The 18,607-nt window shown below is 43.7% G+C and overlaps 1 protein-coding gene across 4 annotated transcripts in view; it reads right to left on the bottom strand.

The window, feature by feature from the left end:
- SMURF2 (SMAD specific E3 ubiquitin protein ligase 2) overlaps positions 1-18,166 on the bottom strand; it is a 142,321-nt gene extending 124,155 nt beyond the window's left edge. Inside the window, exon 1 of one of the 4 annotated variants that reach the window (XM_017349279.3) lies at positions 17,626-18,166. In XM_017349279.3, the coding sequence (XP_017204768.2) occupies positions 17,626-17,677 (52 nt within the window). In that variant the 5' untranslated portion in view covers positions 17,678-18,166. Of the gene's footprint in view, positions 1-17,535 lie in introns of all 4 variants that reach the window. The other 3 variants (XM_070060465.1, XM_070060463.1, XM_070060462.1) reach the window with 3 other exon arrangements.
- Positions 18,167-18,607: the final 441 nt, after the last annotated feature.

The following is an 18,607-nucleotide window of genomic DNA, read 5'->3' as shown; positions in this document are numbered from 1 at the left end:
TTCGATGAAAAGTAAAGAAATTACCTGACTTATAAAAAGATACTACCCACTCACTACCTTTTCAACAACGCCACCAACATTCCAATTTGTCTCACTGGTGGCCTGAAAGGCCTCTCCCCACAAGAAAATGTACAATTTGGAATAGCTGATTTTTGTAAAGTGAAAGGCAAATAATAAACATAAAGCAGAACATTTTACATTGCATTCTCCTTAGTGTAAGTACACTGGCCATGGAGTGAACCAGTGGATGGAAGGCCTCTCTCTCTAACTCTGCCTTTCAAATAAATATAAAAAATTTTTTTGAAAAGTGCATTTTGTTTGTTATATATACAAGTAAATGTGTGTGTACTTGGTCATTAAAACGCATTTTTTGTGAGTTGAACAAAAAAAGCAAAAATTTACAGAGTATCATAAAAGAGCTCGTTCCATCCATCAAGTCAAATGTTAACAAATGAACACTTAAGGCCTTTATTTTTGTAATTTTATGTCATCAAAATTATGAAGGTAGGGGCCAGTGTTATACCTCGGCAGGTTAAAGGGCCACTTGCAGCACCAGCATTCCATATCAGAGTGCTGGTTCAAGGCCCAGTGCTCCACTTCGGATCTAGCTCCCCGCTAATGGTACCTGGGAAGGCAGTAGAAGATGGCCCAACCAGTTGGGCCCCTGCCCCCCAGGATGGAGTTTCTGGCTCCTGGCTTCGGCCTGTCCCAGACTTGGCTACTGCAGCCATTTGGGAACTGAATCATCAGATGGAAGATCTCTCTGTCTGTATCTTTCCCTCTGCCTTTCAAATAAATAAAAAAAAATTTAAATTACTGTATAAATGTCAGTTAATTCAGTGACATCACAAAGAGATCATATTATTTGTTTCAAATGAAGGCTTTAAGATCATGTAAGTTTTTTTAATGCATAAATATTTATTGAAGATTACTATGTAGTAAGTATTGTTACAGATAGTGGGTTTTCTGTAGTTGTTAAGATTTAACCCGCTGTGTCATATCAGCACCTACATGGTTTTAATGTAAGGCTATTTTCTTTTTAAATTTAAAAAAGATGCTTAACATCCTCCTCTTTCTATAAAACTCCCAAAGTCAAATTTAAAAATGCCCTATTAACCTCATTTATGGTATTAGAGTCATGTGATTCTGAATAATCCAACCAATAAATCAGTAAGTTTGCTTCTTCATTGTTGGAAAAATGTATATATATATATTCATATGTATATATATAAATATTTATTTATTTGAAAGGCACAAGTAGAGAGAGGGAGAAATAGAGAGTGAGATCTTCCACCTCCTGGTTCACTCCCCAAATGGTTGCAAAGACCAGGTCTGGGCCAGGCCAAATTAAGTCAGAAGCTTCTTCCAGGTCTCCCTGGGGGGTGCAGAGTCCGAAGCACTGGGGCCATCCTCTGTTTCTTTCCCAGGCATATTACCAGGGAGCAAGATTGGAAGTGGAACAGCCGAGAAGCAAACTGGCATCCATATGGGATGCCGGCAATGTAGGCAGCAGCTTAACCCACTACGCCACAATGTTGGTCTCTGAAAGTTATATTTAAAGCCTGAAGACATACAACATATTAACATAAAAGTAAAATTTACTAATATTCGCAATTCTAATAAGTAAAAAGAACTTTTGTATTTGCTCCTATAACATGTGCATAGAGTTTATATAAGAAAGATTATATATAAGTATAGATTATATATATTATATATAAGTATAGATTATCATTAAAAGATGGAGTCACCTTTCACAGTTTCTAATTCTTCAACTACATTAATTCCAAGCACACTCACTGAGACTGGGTTTCTTTTTCCTTCAGCAGCCCGGAACATCTACCTGTGCTGAAATATCCCCATCTACTGGCCAGGGATGATACTACAGGCTATTTCAAAGTACCAGGATGCTGCACAAGGATCTCATCCCCAAGCCCTAACCTCCCCAAATTCTGAGCCAACCAAAACTATTCTCCAAAGCTCTTTATGTCTTACAAAGAAAATCTGGAGATGAATTGTTCAAGTGTTTTCTGTATTACTTTGAGATTAAAGCTTTCAACTTAATTATATTTCAATTATTTTAATTCACTATATGAACACTTTGATATACTGCTACTCTAAAGTATACCAGATACATGCCCATCTTTAAAAATATTGTATCACTTAAATCAACATATTAATTATTAATGATGTATAACTTCTAAATTATTAATGCTATATATGCTCCTTTAAAATATAAGCCATAATTGATTTTGACTTATGTATTTAAAACACAATCTTTGGTCAAAAATGACCAAATATATTTATGCAAACCTTTACAGCTTGAACACCACACATTATTTATTGTCCAGATTCCTAAAATAAATAACATTCATTTTAAGCATGTACTTATAACTAAAGGTACAGGCACGGAGAAAATAAGTGATTTGCTTAAAGACACAAACCTTCTAAGTGACATACCTAGGATCTGAACTCAAATTTTCTGCCTCCAAGTTCTATACTTTTCCCAACTGCCTCCCATAAAATTACCAAGTATATCTTATACAGAAAATAAGATCCGCATTATGGATTTCTCCTTTGTGACAGTTCCTGGGAATGGGTTGTGGTCAAAAAAGCCTGTTCAGGGACTGGTGCTGTGGCATAGCAGGTAAAGCTGCCACCTACTGTCTGGCATTCCATATAGGTACGGGTTTGAGACCCGGCTGCTCCACTTCTGATCTAGCTCTCTGCTATAGCCTGGGAAAGCAATAAAAGATGACCCAAGTCCTTGGGCCCCTGCACCTGCCTGGGAGACCCGGAAAAAGCTTCTAGTTCCTGGGTTCAGACTGGCACAGCTCCAGCCATTTGGGGAATGAACCAGCAGATGGAAGACTTTTTTCTCTCTGCCTCTGCCTCACTGTAACTCTGCCTTTCAAATAAATAAATAAATCTTAAAAAAAAAAAAAGCCTATTCAGATTTTATTAAAATTAAGTTTGTTCCTGCATGGGCTCCGGCATCAAGCACATGGGCCCGCTGGGTCTCGATCACATGGCCTCCAGCATCGAGCGCATGGGCCAGACCATGGAGCGCATTGGCTCTGGTGTGGAGCACATGGGCGCCGGCATGGGCTTCAGCCTGGAGCGCATGGCCACACCCACTGACCGCATGGGCCAGACCATTGAGCAAATGGGCTCTGGCGTGGAGCGCACGGGCCCTGCCATCGAGCGCATGGGCCTGAGCATGGAGCACATGGTGCCAGCAGGCATGGGGGCCAGCCTGGAGCAGATGGGTCCCGTGATGGATCGCATGGCCACTGGCCTGGAGAGCATGGGCGCCAACAACCTCGAGTGCATGGGCCTGGAGCGCATGGGCGCCAACAGCCTGGAGGGCATGGGCCCAGCCCTGGGCGCTGGCATCAAGCACATGGGCCTAGCCATGGGTGGCGGTGGAGGTGCCAGTTTTGACCGTGCCATTGAGATGGAACATGGCAACTTTGGAGGAAGCTTTGCAGGTTCCTTTGGTGGAGCTGGAGGCCATGCTCCTGGGGTGGCCAGGAAGGCTTGCCAGATCTTTGTGAGAAATCTCCCATTTGATTTTACATGGAAGATGCTAAAGGACAAGTTCAACGAATGTGGCCACGTGCTGTACGCCAACATCAAGATGGAGAATGGGAAGTCCAAGGGGTGCGGTGTGGTTAAGTTTGAGTCGCCAGAGGTGGCAGAGCGAGCCTGCCAGATGATGAATGGCATGAAGCTGAGTGGCCGAGAGATTGATGTTTGAATCGATAGAAATGCTTAAGCACTTGCCTTTTTTAAACATCGATACCAGACCTCTGAATTTGTATTTTTTCTTGTTAACCATTTTAATTTGTTGGCTGGAAGTATAAAGATGTTTAAAAAATTCCAAAAAAAAAGTTTGTTCCTTTATTTTACAGGACAAAAAAAAAAAAAAAAAAGCAAAAGCAATACTCCACATTTAACACAATTATAACCCTTCTTTTCTGTGGCCTCATTTCAGGTATGTTTATTCTATATAACCTTCCTTTTTCCAAAAATAATTGAAAGGGCTTAGTATCTGGTAAATAGGCAAGCTTTGTTCAAGTCATGTTAGTTACAACCCGCTTACACGAGTAAGAAATGAAAAAATAATTTAAAAACTTAAAAGTACAAAACAAAACTTCTGAAAAAAATTTAAGGCCTACTCTAAGCTTACTCTGATTTCTTGTATCTCCATTCATGGTACTATATAATAAAAATTATCACTGTCCAGCATAGGTCAAAAACAACGAACACTGGTTGCCTGAACAAATGAAATAATGGCTCTAAAGCATTAAAAGGTCTTAATCAAATATGAAATTATACTTATTAAATCATTCTTATCAAAATATTTATAAAAAGCTTTTTATCAAAGTTTGGAACTAGCAGACTTTCTATAGAACACTTATTTTAGGAGACAGTGTTGTGGCATAGTGGGTGAAGAGCCAACCCCTGCAACACAGGCATTTCATATGGGTGCCAGTTGAGTTCTCAGCTGCTCAACTTCCAATCCAGCTCCCTGCTAATGTGCCTGGGAAAGAAGATGGCCCAAGTGTTTGGGCCCTTGCACCTGCACCCACATGGGAGACCCAGAAGAAACTCCTGGCTCGGGCCTGGCTTGTTCCTAGCTATTGTAGCCATTTGGGGAGTGAACTAGTGGATGGCAACCTGTCTGTCTCTCTCTCAAACTCTTTCAAATAAATAAAACTGTTTTTTAAAAAATATAGTATTATAAAGGAAAAAAGGAATATGCTAGAAATAGAACTACACATATACTGTCAATTGATTTTCAACTAAGGGACCAAAACAATCCAATGGAGGAAACAAACGTATATTCAACAATTTGTCCTGGGAAAATTGGATGCCCGTATTGAAGAGGGAAAAACAAAAAACAAACAAAAACACTTGACTTGTCTCACACCATATTAAATTATCTTTGAAAGCATCATTAATTTAAATTTAAGAGCTAAAACTATAAATAATTCAGATTAGAGGATAGGAGAAAATCTTTAGAATCATGGGTTAGAAAGAAATTACTTAGGACACAAAAAGCATCAACTAATCATAAAAGAAAAAATTGATAAACAGGGTCATCAACACTGAAAACTTCTCTTTGGGAACTTATTAGGGGGACAAAAAAAACCATGAACTCGGAAACAATATTTGCAAAACACACATCTGCTACAGGACTTACATCCAAAGTACAAAAAGAAATCTCAAAACTCAGTAAGAAGAAAAACACAATTTTTAAAATTATGAGCAAAACAGTTTGAACAGAGATTACAAGGACAAATAAGTCCATAAAAAGGTGCTTAATGTTTTAAGTCATTAACAAAATGAAAATTAAAATTCAATGAAATCTTTATGTATCTGTATATACTAATTGAAATGAAAAAAATCAAAGACTGACAATATCAAGTGCTGGCCAGGATAGGGAGCAACCAGAATGCTCAAATATTGCTGTTGGAAATGCAAAATGGCACAAGTTTGAAACAGTTTAGTAGATTTAAAAGTTAAGAAACATACTGAATCACTCAAAAATTCTACTTTTACCCAAAAGAAAAACATATTCACAGAGTTCATGTACCCAAATGTTCATAGCAGCTTTATTCATAATGGAAAAAAACTGGAAACAAATGTCTTTGGCTATTTCTGAGTGGATAAATAAACTGGGGTATATGTATACAATGAAATATTCTTCAGGAATAAAAAAGAACAAAGTGGATGGATCTCAAAAGCATTATGCTAAGTAAAAGAAGGCTAACCCAGAAAATTACAGACTGTATGAGTTCATTTACGCAAAATTCTAGAAAAGGCAGAACTTCTAGTTTAGTAACAGAAAGCATACTGGTGGTGGACAAGATCTAGGGCCAGGAGAAAGAGGGAATGAAAGGGCATGAAGAAACTTTCTGAGAAAAAATGTTCTTTGTACAATCTTTGTGTAATTCCTACCTAAAAATGAAATCATTAATATTTATTCAAAAATTAGCTTTTAGTCTATTGTCAATTTATTTTATTTATTTATTTATTTATTTGTCAGGCAGAGTTAGACAGTGAGAGAGAGAGAGAAAGGTCTTCCTTCCGCTGGTTCACTCCCCTAATGGGCACTACGGCCGGCGCTGTGCCGATCCGAAGCCAGGAGCCGGGTACTTCCTCCCAGTCTCCCATGTAGGTGCAGGGACCCAAGCACTTGGGCCATCCTCCACTGCCCTCCTGGGCCACAGCAGAGAGCTGGACTGGAAGAGGAGCAACTGGGACTAGAACCCAGGGTGCTGGCGCCACAGGCGGAGGATTAACCAAGTGAGACACGGCGCTGGCCCTGTCAATGTTTTTTAAGATTTATTTGAAAGTTACAGAGAAAGGTAGAGACAGAGAAAGAGAAAGAGAGAGAGGTCTTCCATCTGCTGGTTCACTCCCCAAATGGCTGCAACAGCTATAGCTGGGCCGACCCCAAGCCAGGAACCAGGAGCTTTTTTTTTTTTTTTTTTGACAGGCAGAGTGGACAGTGAGAGAGACAGAGAGAGAGAGAGAGAGAGAGAAAGGTCTTCCTTTGCCGTTGGTTCACCCTCCAATGGCCGCGACGGCTGGTGCGCTGTGGCAGGCGCACCGCGCCAATCCGAAGGCAGGAGCCAGGAGCTTCTTCTGGTCTCCCATGGGGTGCAGGGCCCAAGCACTTGGGCCATCCTCCACTGCCTTCCCGGGCCACAGCAGAGAGCTGGCCTGGAAGAGGGGCAACCAGGACAGAATCCGACGCCCCGACTGGGACTAGAACCCGGTGTGCTGGCGCTACTAGGTGGAGGATTAGCCTATTGAGCCATGGCACTGGCCAACCAGGAGCTTCTTCCTGGTTTCCCACATGGGTGCAGAGGCCTAAGGACTTGGGCCATCCTCTATTGTTTTCCCAGGTGAATTAGCAGGGAGCTGGATCAGCAGTGGAGCAGCTGGGACTTGACCAGCGCCCATAAGGAATGCGGGCGCTGCAGGCCAGCAGTTTAACCCACTGTGCCACAGCGCCAGCCCCTGCTGTCAATTTTTAGTACAGAACCAAACCAAACTATCAAACGTAAGATATGTTTTGATACTTAATATGATATCAAATGAGGTTCTTAAAAGTCACTAGTGCCTTCAGAAGTTATTCTAAAACAAATATAATTCCTTACTTTATTCAGTGATGTATACATTAGTGGGAAAAATCCAAAGGAAAAGAAATTCTTTAAAATGTTAACATGAGCCTTGCTTAGTATATACTAAGTTGATCTTCAGTATATGAAGGTAATTGAAAATGAAACTCGATGAAGGGCGGGATGGGAGAGGGAGTAGGAGAGGGTAGGGCCACGGGAGGGAGGGAGGTTGGGGGGGGAGCCACAACAATACAAAAGTTGCACTTTGTAAATTCACATTTATTAAATAAAAAAATAACTATATAACAAACAACAACAACAAAAAAGGAACTTAATACTTTACCCTTTTAGTATTTTTTATGTTCTACTTAAAACTATTGAACTCTGTAATTAATACACAATTAATGCTATAACTAGTACTCAAATAGTATTTTACACTTTGTGTTTTTGTGTGGGTGCAAACTGTTGAAACCTTTACTTAATATATGCTAAATTAATTTTCAATTATCTTTAAATACAGAAGATCAATCTTGATGTGAATGGAAGGGGAGAGGGAGTGGGAGAGGGGAGTGTTGTAGGTGGGAGGGAAGTTATGGGGGGGAGGAAGCTATTGTAATCCATAAGCTGTACTTTGGAAATTTATGTTCATTAAATAAAATAAAATTTAAAAAAAATGTTAACATGAGGAGCTGGTGCTGTGGTGCAGTAGGTTAATCCTCCACCAGCATCCCATATGGGCACCCTTTCTAGTTCCAGCTACTCCACTTCCGATCCAGCTCTCTGTTATGGCCTGGGAAAGCAGTTGAAGACAGCCCAAGCGTTTGGGCCCTTGTACCTGTGTGGAAGACCTGGAAGACGCTCCTGGCTCAGGATCAGCACAGCTCAAGCCACTGCAGCCATTTGGGGAGTGAACCAGCAGATAGTCTCCCTCTCATTGTCTGTTACTCTTACTCTACCTCTCAAATAAATAAAAATCTTTTAAAAAATAAAAATAAAATGTTAACATTCACTGTAAAAAGTGCCAAATACTACTTAGAAAACTAACATCAAATGAAGTATTAATAGGTTCATTGTTCAGCAAAATTAATCTAGTAAAACGAAAACAACTATATATATATAAATATAAATATATATATATAAAACAACTAAATACAAGCAATAAAATTAGAAAACACAATGTAAGGGCCGGTGCTGTGGTGCAGCGGGTAAAGCTACCACCTGCAGCGCTGGCATCCCATATAGGCCCCAGTTCAAGTCCTGGCTGCTCCACTTCAGATCCAGCTCCCTGCTAATGTGCCTGGGAAGGCAGTAATAAGATGGCCCAAGTGCTTGGGCTCCTGCATCCACATGGGAGACCTGGATGAAGCCTTCGGCTCCTGGCTTCAGCCTGGCCCTGCCTTGGCTGTTGCAGCTGCTTGAGGGGTGAACCAGCAGATGGAAGATATCTCTCCCTCTCTGACTCTACCTGTCTCTATAACTCTGCCTTTCAATATACTAATTTTTTAAAAATAGTTGGTTAATAAATAATGAGATGGCTGAATAACAATTTGGGGTGTAATTATTTCTTAAACCTTTTTTAAAAATGCTAAAACAGGCCGACGCCACGGCTCAATAGGCTAATCCTCTGCCTGCAGCACCGGCACAGCGGGTTCTAGTCCTGGTCGGGGTGCTGGATTCTGTCCCAGTTGCCCCTCTTCCAGGCCAGCTCTCTGCTGTGGCCAGGGAGAGCAGTGGAGGATGGCCCCGGTTCTTGGGCCCTGCACCTGCATGGGAGACCAGGAGAAGCACCTGGCTCCTGGCTTTGGATCAACGCAGTGCGCCGGCCGCAGAGCACCGGCCACGGTGGCCACTGGAGGGTGAACCAACGGCAAAAAGGAAGACATTTCTCTCTGTCTCTCTCTCACTGTCCACTCTGCCTGTCAAAAAAAAAAAAAAAAAAAGCTAAAACAAAATGTACTTAAATATGAGTATTTATCAAGCTTCCTGAGGAAAAATGTCTTACCAAAATTAGAAAGAAAAACAAAAAATTTGGACAGGTTTGACTTCTAAGATGATAATTTCTACATCTCCAAAAATGGCCAAAATTAGAAGAAAAGCAAAAGACCACAGAAATGTTTGTAGCAGATACAACAAATTAATATATTTTTAAAGCTCAGGCAGATCAATAAGGGAATATACTAAGGCCTTCACAGATAATTAGGACAAGGGCAGATAAGTCAAAAAGGAGAAATATAATTAATACACAGATAGGAAAATCTTCAATTTCACAAATGTTTGGATACTATATGCCATGAAATTAGAAAGAATATAAAAACCAAGCCGGCGCCGTGGCTCAATAGGCTAATCCTCCACCTTGCGGCGCCGGCACACCGGGTTCTAGTCCCGGTTGGGGCGCCGGATTCTGTCCCGGTTGCCCCTCTTCCAGGCCAGCTCTCTGCTATGGCCAGGGAGTGCAGTGGAGGATGGCCCAGGTGCTTGGGCCCTGCACCCCATGGGAGACCAGGAAAAGCACCTGGATCCTGGCTCCTGCCAGGATCAGCGCGGTGCGCCGGCTGCAGCGGCGGCCATTGGAGGGTGAACCAACGGCAAAAAGGAAGACCCTTCTCTCTCTCTGTCTCTCTCTCTCACTGTCCACTCTGCCTGTCAAAAAAAAAAAAAAAAAAAAAGAAAGAATATAAAAACCAAAAGATACTTTTTTTTTTTTTTGACAGGCAGAGTGGATAGTGAGAGAGACAGAGAGAAAGGTCTTCCTTTGCCGTTGGTTCACCCTCCAACGGCCGCCGCGGCTGGTGCACCGCACTGATCCGATGGCAGGAGCCAGGTGCTTTTCCTGGTCTCCCATGGGGTGCAGGGCCCAAGCACCTGGGCCATCCTCCACTGCACTCCCTGGCCACAGCAGAGAGCTGGCCTGGAAGAGGGACAACCAGGACAGAATCCGGCGCCCCGACCGAGACTAGAATCCGGTGTGCTGGCGCCGCAAGGCGGAGGATTAGCCTACTGAGCCACAGCGCCGGCCAAAAGATACTTCTAACTGAACACAGAAAGACACTTATTCAGTCACTGTTACTCTAAATGGATACAACTCTTTTAGGAAGCAGTCTAAGGAAAACCTAATCAAGAACTCAATTACACTATTTCTATAAATATCCTAGGAAAACAATCCTTAAGAAAAAAAAAATCAGCATTGGAGTCTGTTATGGTGTGATGGGTTAAGCCACCACTTGCTATACCTCCAGGAGCCCCAGCTGCTCTGCTTCTGACCCAGCTCCCTGCTAATAAGGACAAGAGGGCAACAGATGAGTGCCCAAGTACATGGGTCCCTGCCACCCATACAGGAGTCCTAGATAGTTTCTGGCTTCAAGGCTAGCTATTGTAGCCATCTGGGGAGTGAACCAACAGATGGAAGGTATCTCCCTCTCTTTCTCTCCTTTTCTGTCATTCTGCCTTTCAAACAAATAAATCTTTAGAAAAAGAAAAAAAAATTGTAAAGAATCAGTGTTACCTACTACAACAAGATGTTTACAGGGGCTGGCGCTGTAGCATAGTAGCCTAAGCCTCTGCCTGCAGTGCTGGCATCCTACATGGGTGCCAGTTCATGTCCCGGCTGTTCCTCTTCTGATCCAGCTATCTGCTAACAGCCCAGCAAAGCAGTGAAGATGGCCCAAGTACTTGGGCTCCTGCACTTGCATAGGAGCCCCTGGCTCCTGGCTTCAGATCAACCCAGCTTCGGCTGTTGCAACCATTTAGGGAGTGAACTAGCCTTCTCTCTGTCTCTCCCTGTCTGAACTCTACCTCTCAAATAAAATCTTAAAAAAAAAAAAGAGGCTTACAGCAATCATTTGTAATAACAAAATTAGGATATAAATATGAAAACAAGAAAAAAAATCTGAGAAATGGCTGCTGGCTATCCTAAAACCAATCTTCACAGCTCCCATTCTAATCCATCCTCCATATTGCCCCATTTGTTTCTAAACAAACATGTGAACACTTTAAATGCTCCAATGGCTCCTAAATAGATTCGTCCCTGCCTATGCCTTCATCTCCATCTCTTGCAGCTCACATCCAGTGCACTAGCCAGCCACAAAGAGCACATGTAGAGCTAAACTACTTACAGCTCTCCAGCACTCATTCAATAAAATGTCCAAAGCTCCTAATCCATTATGACACAAGGATTCTGCCTTCATGGCAGCATAGAAACAATAAATGTCTGTCAGTGAGGTAAGTCTGACACTATGGGAACACACTTTTTTTTAAGATTTATTTTATTTATTTGAAAGAGTTACAGAGAGAGGTAGAGACAGAGAGAGAGGTCTTCCATCTGCTGGCTCACTCCCCATATAGCCACATCAGCCGGAACTGTGCCGATCCGGAGCCAGGAGCCTCCTCCGGGTCTCTCACATGGGCGCAGGGCTCCAAAGACTTGGACCATCTTCCACCATTATCCCAGGCCACAGCAGAGCCGGATTGGAAGAGGAGCAGCCGGGACTAGAATTGACACCCATGTGGGATGCCAGCACTTCAGACCAGGGCTTTAACCTGCTGCACCACAGCGACAGCCCCGGGAATACACTTCTAAGAATCTCAGTGGAGAGGTCAATTCAGGTCAGGGAAAGTGCTAGGGATAAGGGTAGTAACTGAGCTGAGTTCTTAAAGATGAACAAGTATTGCAAGGGGTGAGGCAATTCCAAATGAATGGAAGTGTATTTAATTTTTCCACACACATCCTAGTAAGTTTATAATAGGTTTTCTAGATAGATAAGTTGGGTTTGACATGTACTTCATCTCTCCAAGTCTGTTTCTCCTACCTCACAGAGCTATTGTGAAAACTAAATGGAATAACAGATGAAAACTCAGTCTGACATTTAATAAACATTCAACACATGTAGATCATACAGAAACATGTAACAATGCTTATTTTTTTATAAAAGATTTACTTATTTATTTGAAAGGCAAAGCTACAGAGAGGCGGGGGGGGGGGGGTCAAGGGGGGAGTCTCCCATTAGTTGGTTCACTCCCCATATGGCCGAAATGGCCAGAGCTGTGCCAATCCGAAGCCAGGAGCCTGGAGCTTCTTCGGGGTCTTACAGGTGGGTGCAGGGGCCCAAAGACCTTGGCCATCTTCTACTGCTTTCCCAGGCCACAACAGAGAGCTGGAACAGAAGTGGAGCAGCCAGAACTCGAACTGATGCCCATATGGGATGCCAGCACTGCAGGCGGCAGGCAGCTTTACCTGCTATGCCACAGCGCTGGCCCCAACGATGCTGATTTTTATAACAGTATATATCAAGGTTCCAACATCTTTGGACAGAGAAAGTAACAGTAAATAAAAATGAAGGCAGAAAGAAAAAAAAAGTTAAAAACCTATCAACGGGGGCTGGCACTGTGGTGTAGCAGCTTAAGCCTCTGTGCCTGCAGCACTGGCATCCCATATGGACACTGGTTCAAGTCCCAGCTACTCTACTTCTGATCCACCTCCCTGCTGATGACCGGGCAAGCAGTAGAAGATGGCCCAAATGTTTGGGCCCCTGCATCCACATGGGAGACCCAGAAGACGTTCCTGGCTTTGGATCAGCCTGGCACTGGCTGTTGTGGCCATCTGGGGAGTGAATCAGCAGATGAAAGACCTCTTACTCTGTCTCTCCCTCTCTCTGTAAAAATAAATAAATCTTTAAAAAACAAAAACTATCACCATTTAGTCAGGGTCAAACAGTTCTCTCTACAGATCATGATGATATCCTCATATTATATATTACAACAATTGATATTCCTAATGATAATGAATCATAAGTAAAATATTAAGTATAGTCTATTTGAAACACAGACATACTACAACTTCAAAAGACTAATTGTGGGGCTAGTGTTCTGCCATAGCGGTTAAAGCTGCCGCCTGCAATGCCAACAACCCATATGGACATAAGTTCATGTCCCAGATGTTCCACTTCTGTTCCAGCTCCCTGCTAATGGCCTGGGAAAGGCACCGAGAGATAGCTCAAATGTTTGGGCCCCTGACACTCACTTGGGAGATCCAATGAAGCTCGTGGCTCCTGGCTTCTGCATGGCCTAGCCCCAGCTTTTGCAGTCATGTGGGGAGTAAACCAGTGGATGGAAGATCTCTTTCTCCCGCTCTGCCTCTAACTGACATTTAAATAAATAAATCGTTATTTAAAAAAAAAAAAAAAAAAAGAAACTCTGTGCAGTCTATAGGAGGCTCTATGAGGAAGGCTCAAGGAAAAATTAACCATTTTCAGTGAAAAACAAGCAGCAATAACTAATGATGAGGTCTGTATACTTTGGATCTGGCTTTGCTGCACCTTTCATAGCAAGACACCAACTTGCTATGAAAAGAAAAATGGTTGTTTAGTTCATCATTTAACAAATACAAAAAGTATTTTAAGAGTTACAATCTTGGGGGCCAGTGCTATGGCACAGCAGTTTAAAGCCCTGGCCTGCAACACCAGCATGACTCCCGGCTTGGATCCGCTAAGCTCCAGCCGTTGGGAGTGAACCAGTAGATGAAGACCCCGCCCCGTCTCTAACTCTTTCACATAAATAAAATAAAAAGAGGTACAATATCTTTGAAAAATGGATCAAATTATTGTATTTGTATAGCATACTAGGTATGTTTATAAATAAACTTTTGACATAAAAAAAATGACTCTCACCAAAAATACCTAAAATAAAAATTGTGTGTGCCTTAAGTGTGACTGTCCATTTACTTTGAAAATTGAGTTATATGTGAAACCTGCTAAATTATATGCTAAATAAATGAGATGTTAATATGCTATGATAGTAATGGCTCAACCAAAAGGGGGGAGGGAGCTGAAGCTATGATTAAAACACAAACACACTTTACTCACCAAGAAAACAGAACTACATGAAGAACACAGGCATGTCCTACAGCCTGTCTGAAGAGGGTTAGATGAGAAGAGCTTAAGAGAAAAGGAAGGAGTTAAGCTATATTGGCTTCCTTTTCGGAAACACCAAGAAAATAACATTAATGGGAGATATTCAAATCTCTAACACCCCGAGAGTAAGTCATTATTATATATAGGAATTTTCATACCAAGAAACCTATGTAATAATGTTTTAATTTTTTAAGCCTTGAATCAATAAAATATGCAGTGAAATACTGCAAAGATACTAGAATATCTAAATCAAGATTTTAAAATTAATTTTCCTTAAGTTACAGACAAGGTTAACCTTCTTACTGCCAAGAGTTTTATAAATTAGTAACATGAGGGGCAACACATTAACTTTACAAAAAGGTCTGAAATAAATGTTCTGGAGAAGTAATCTGTCATTTCTCCATACCTAAGAATTTAAAACATTAGAAATTACACTAAACTGCTTTTTTCCAGCCTTTCGTTTTCAAAAACAATAACGGCATAAAAAGTTACCCCAAATGTTTTTACTATACCCAAATAAGGAATATTCTCTTTCTAAGCTGGTCGTAAGAAAAGTCTGTATCAGATATTCATATAACAGCAATGCTCTATGAAATATACATTTTATAAACAATTAATTCTAGAAATACTAGTTGAAGTTCACAGCATTAACACAGACTATTTTAATGATCATATGTTATTATGTCCCAAAGAACTGAAGTAACCTGGTCAAAATTTCATTTGTTTCATCACCAATAGCCTGAGGAATCTCAAATTGGGCATTTAATTAGCCCCACCTTTTTAGCATTAACAAACACCAAACAGTTCACTGATTGTGGTTTTAGGAAGAATATGTGAAAAAATCTACTATCTGTTATAAGCAAAAGACCTCAGAGCTCAAATATTGCCTATCCATCATCGTATGTGTGTCACCACAAAAAAATTGTTAGCCTTTCAGTAAAGGGGCAACTCCTCATTAAGAACATAATTGAGTAACTACAGTTCACAAAGCACCTTGGAATCAAAGACACTATAAATTTACAATACTAGTCTTCTATTAAGTTAAATAAAGCAAAGAACAATAACTTTAAATAAAACATCTTATAGCCCAAGTGTACTATAAAAAAGTAAAAAATTCACTGTGGGGATTTTTTTTTTTAGAAGAGATTTTTCCTCTATTAGGGAACCTGGATCTAAATGAACTGCTAAACACTTAGTCTAAAGGTATGCCAAACATTTCTTAAGGTCCTAACAAAGAATCAACTTTTTTTTTTTTTTTTTAAACAAAACGAGGCCTAGGTTAAATATTTTATTTGGCTTCTCAAGATGGACTGAGAAGTTGGGCACCAGCTCCAGACCAATTCCTGGACGCACATCAAACACAGCCCTGTCATTTATCCAGTCAGTCAAAACAATCTTTTCCATCTAACCCTTTAATGTTTATGTCCTAAAAAGCTGCTAATTGAATCCAGCTCTTGAAATCTATTTGTTAAAATCTATACTGTCTAATTTGTAAATGATGAACTAAAATGAAAAATATATATATATGTTAACTTTCCTGGCAAAACAGAAGAGATTCCACCAAATGTAACCACAGGGGAGGGCAATATTTTTAATATCTGTCAAATTTTAAGAGAAAACTATTCAGAAATTCCCAATGGTTTTCAGAAATTGAGAGTACCTCAAACTGTTTTTACAATTAAGGGGACAAAGGGTATTTAAAATCCCTCAGAACAATCTAAATATACAAAATCATTCTATAAATGTAGTCCAACATTCCCTCTGCCCTGAAAACAAATTAAGTGTAATCTTTCCTAACAAATCTAATTTTACTCAATTTTTAGAATGTATCATGCAATAAGGAAACCACAGATAAACACTTTATGACCTACTGAATCATATTAAAAATCTCAAAACTCACGTAATCCGCAGAAAATCAAAATCCCGATTTCCCTCCCCCCCTCCATTTTCTATGTACGTGTATACAGCCCAGAGGGAAGTCAATGGCAACAGCCCATTTCTGATGCTTTGTGCACATCTGGAAGCACAGGTTCCTTCGATGCTCACTGACTCCAGATAGGAACAGCAACAGATACCTCTGAAGCAACAATGATTCCTTAAAGGATTTCCCACAATAAAGAAACTCAATGGAGGAAAGGAAGACAAGCATCCTTCAAACCAGATTTTTCCATTAAGAACCACTCAGTTAATGGCTCTTCGCAATTTTCCCCAAGGAAGGCAAAACTTTCATGGAGGTAATATAGTTTTAAAATTGCAGGCAACTCAGGCTAACTTCTCCAATACCAAATTCACTGCAGGTTATTATCTAGAAGGTTCAGCCAGTGGACTGGAAGGTGACACACAGCATTCAGCTACAAAATTAGTCCGTATAAATCTCAAAGTCTAGTGTGGGCAAACATAATTACAGTTTATTCTGAAGCGCGCGGGCGCACGCGCAGGTGCCCGTGCACGCACACACACACATACATACACACACCAATCTAAGGAAAACCAAATTTCTCACCACACATCCAAATATAAACGTGTTCAATTCATTAACGGTGAAACTAGAATGATGACACACTGATTTCAACTACACGTTCCCAAGCAAATATAATTTTTTTTCCTTAAAATGGGGGAGATATGTTGATATAAGAAAACCAGAAATAGCTCTATACACAAAACGCACCTGTAATAAAGATTTCACGCACCTGGAATCAAACACTTTTTAAGACTAGTCTTCTATCTAGCAAACCCCTATGGACATTCTTTTCCATTTAGAAAAGGGAAAGGGGAGGGTGGGGAAAGTGAGAGAAAGTTCCCTTGAAAGTTGTATGAGTACACTTAGCCAAGTACCCTCGCCCCTTTAAAAAAAAAAAAGTGTTTAAGGCAGGTCTAGAGTTAGCAGGGAGCCACAAGTCCTGCGGCCTACAAGGAACAACTCAAAACATGCTACCCTACAATCAAACACTTCCAAAACACAGAGCGTACAATGAGCCAGAGTCGTGGGATCAGCCAGACACACCGGAAAAGCCAACCTCAGTCTCCTTCCCTCCCCGAGCCGCGCGGTCAAGGTGTGTGGCACGGCCGCCGGGGCTGGCAGCCGAGCGCGGAGGCTTCGCACGCGGGCACACAAGTTAAGAAGCCAGGAACGAACGCGCGCGCACACGCGCACACACACACACACACACACACACACTCACACTCACACCCTCCCGTTAAGCGCTCCATCTTTAAGGAGTGTTTACTGCGCGCAGCAGCAACCGGATTCAATAATCCCCTCCACGACCCCACCTGGGCAGCCTCCCGGGGCCGCTCCCCGAAGCCCCCGGATTAGAATCGGACCCCCCGGCCGACACTCCCCGACCTCCCAACTCCGCCTGCGGTTCGAGCCGGCGTACCCCTCCCTTCCACAAAAGACCCCCCGACTCACCCTCGGGCTTCCCAACCCGAGCGAGTGCTTTTTCCAACTACCTTCTCTGAACTAGGCCCTCCCACGCCCCCGGCCCCCGACTCACCATTGATCGCGACCCTGGCCCTTCCCAAGGCCACAGGCACCCCCCCGCCGGCTCGCCCACCTCGCGGCCGCCCCGGCCGCCCCCCCTCACCTGTCAGGCGCAGCTTGACGGGCCCGTTCCGCCGGCCTCCGGGGTTAGACATGTCCCCGGCGGCGGGGACGGCCGGGGCGGCGGCGGCGGCGGCGGGGCTCCGGGCCGGCAGGCGGGGCGGGGGCGACGGCGAGGCGCGGCGACCGAGTCACCACAGCGGCCGGGGCTGGGGCCCGGGCAGCCGGCGCCGCGGCCGTGGCGGCCGGAGGGTCCCGGATGTGCCGAGCGTCGTCGCCATGAGCCGCGGAGGGAGCGGGACGCCGAGCTCCCCCCTCCTCCCACTTCTCCTTCCTCGGCCCGGGCCGCACAACAAAGCGGCAGCCGCGGCCGGCCGCGCCGCCTCCGCCCGCGCCCCCGCCGCCGCCTGGCAGTAGCCGCGGCCTTCCCCTCCGCCCCGCTCGGCGAGGCCCGGGAGCCGACGGGACCGGCCGGCCGGCTGAGGCGGGCGGTGCTCGGCGCGCCGCAGCAGGACTCAGGGCTCGGCCGCTTCCTCCTCCACCCGCCCTCTTGTCTGAGGGAGCCGGGTCCCGAGGCCGCCGCCACTCGTCGGCTTCGGGGGGCGGGGAGGAGATGGGGCGGGGGCGGGGCCGGCGGCGGGGGCGGGGCCGGGGCGGGGCGGGCCGGCGCGCGCCTGTGCCCGGGGCTCGGGGCGGGCGGCCTGGGCTCCGCCTGGGCGCGGGCAGGGGGAGGCGGGCGCGCCCCGCAGGCCAGGGTCCGACGGGGGTGCTGCAGGGAGCGGGCAAGGGGCCAGAGTGGCGCTGTGGCACCTAGAGGGGCTTCGTGTGCAGCCCACTTCAGGTAGAGCGTGTACCGGTGCAGGACCAGCTGCACTTATTAGACGCCTACTGTGTGCAGGGCGCTCGGAGAGAGTGCGGGTGCTGGGTGAGGAGTGAGTCCCCCGAAGTCAGCGTCTCCCAGGCGAGGAAGGATAACTTTTCCCACTTGCAGCGTCTCTGCAAACCCCCAGGAACTGCAGTTGCCA

Source organism: Oryctolagus cuniculus, chromosome 17 (genome assembly GCF_964237555.1).
Source record: "Oryctolagus cuniculus chromosome 17, mOryCun1.1, whole genome shotgun sequence".
Classification (NCBI taxonomy): Eukaryota; Metazoa; Chordata; class Mammalia; order Lagomorpha; family Leporidae; genus Oryctolagus; species Oryctolagus cuniculus.
Note: the sequence above shows the minus strand (reverse complement) of the source record. Positions and strands in the feature narration are given on the sequence as shown.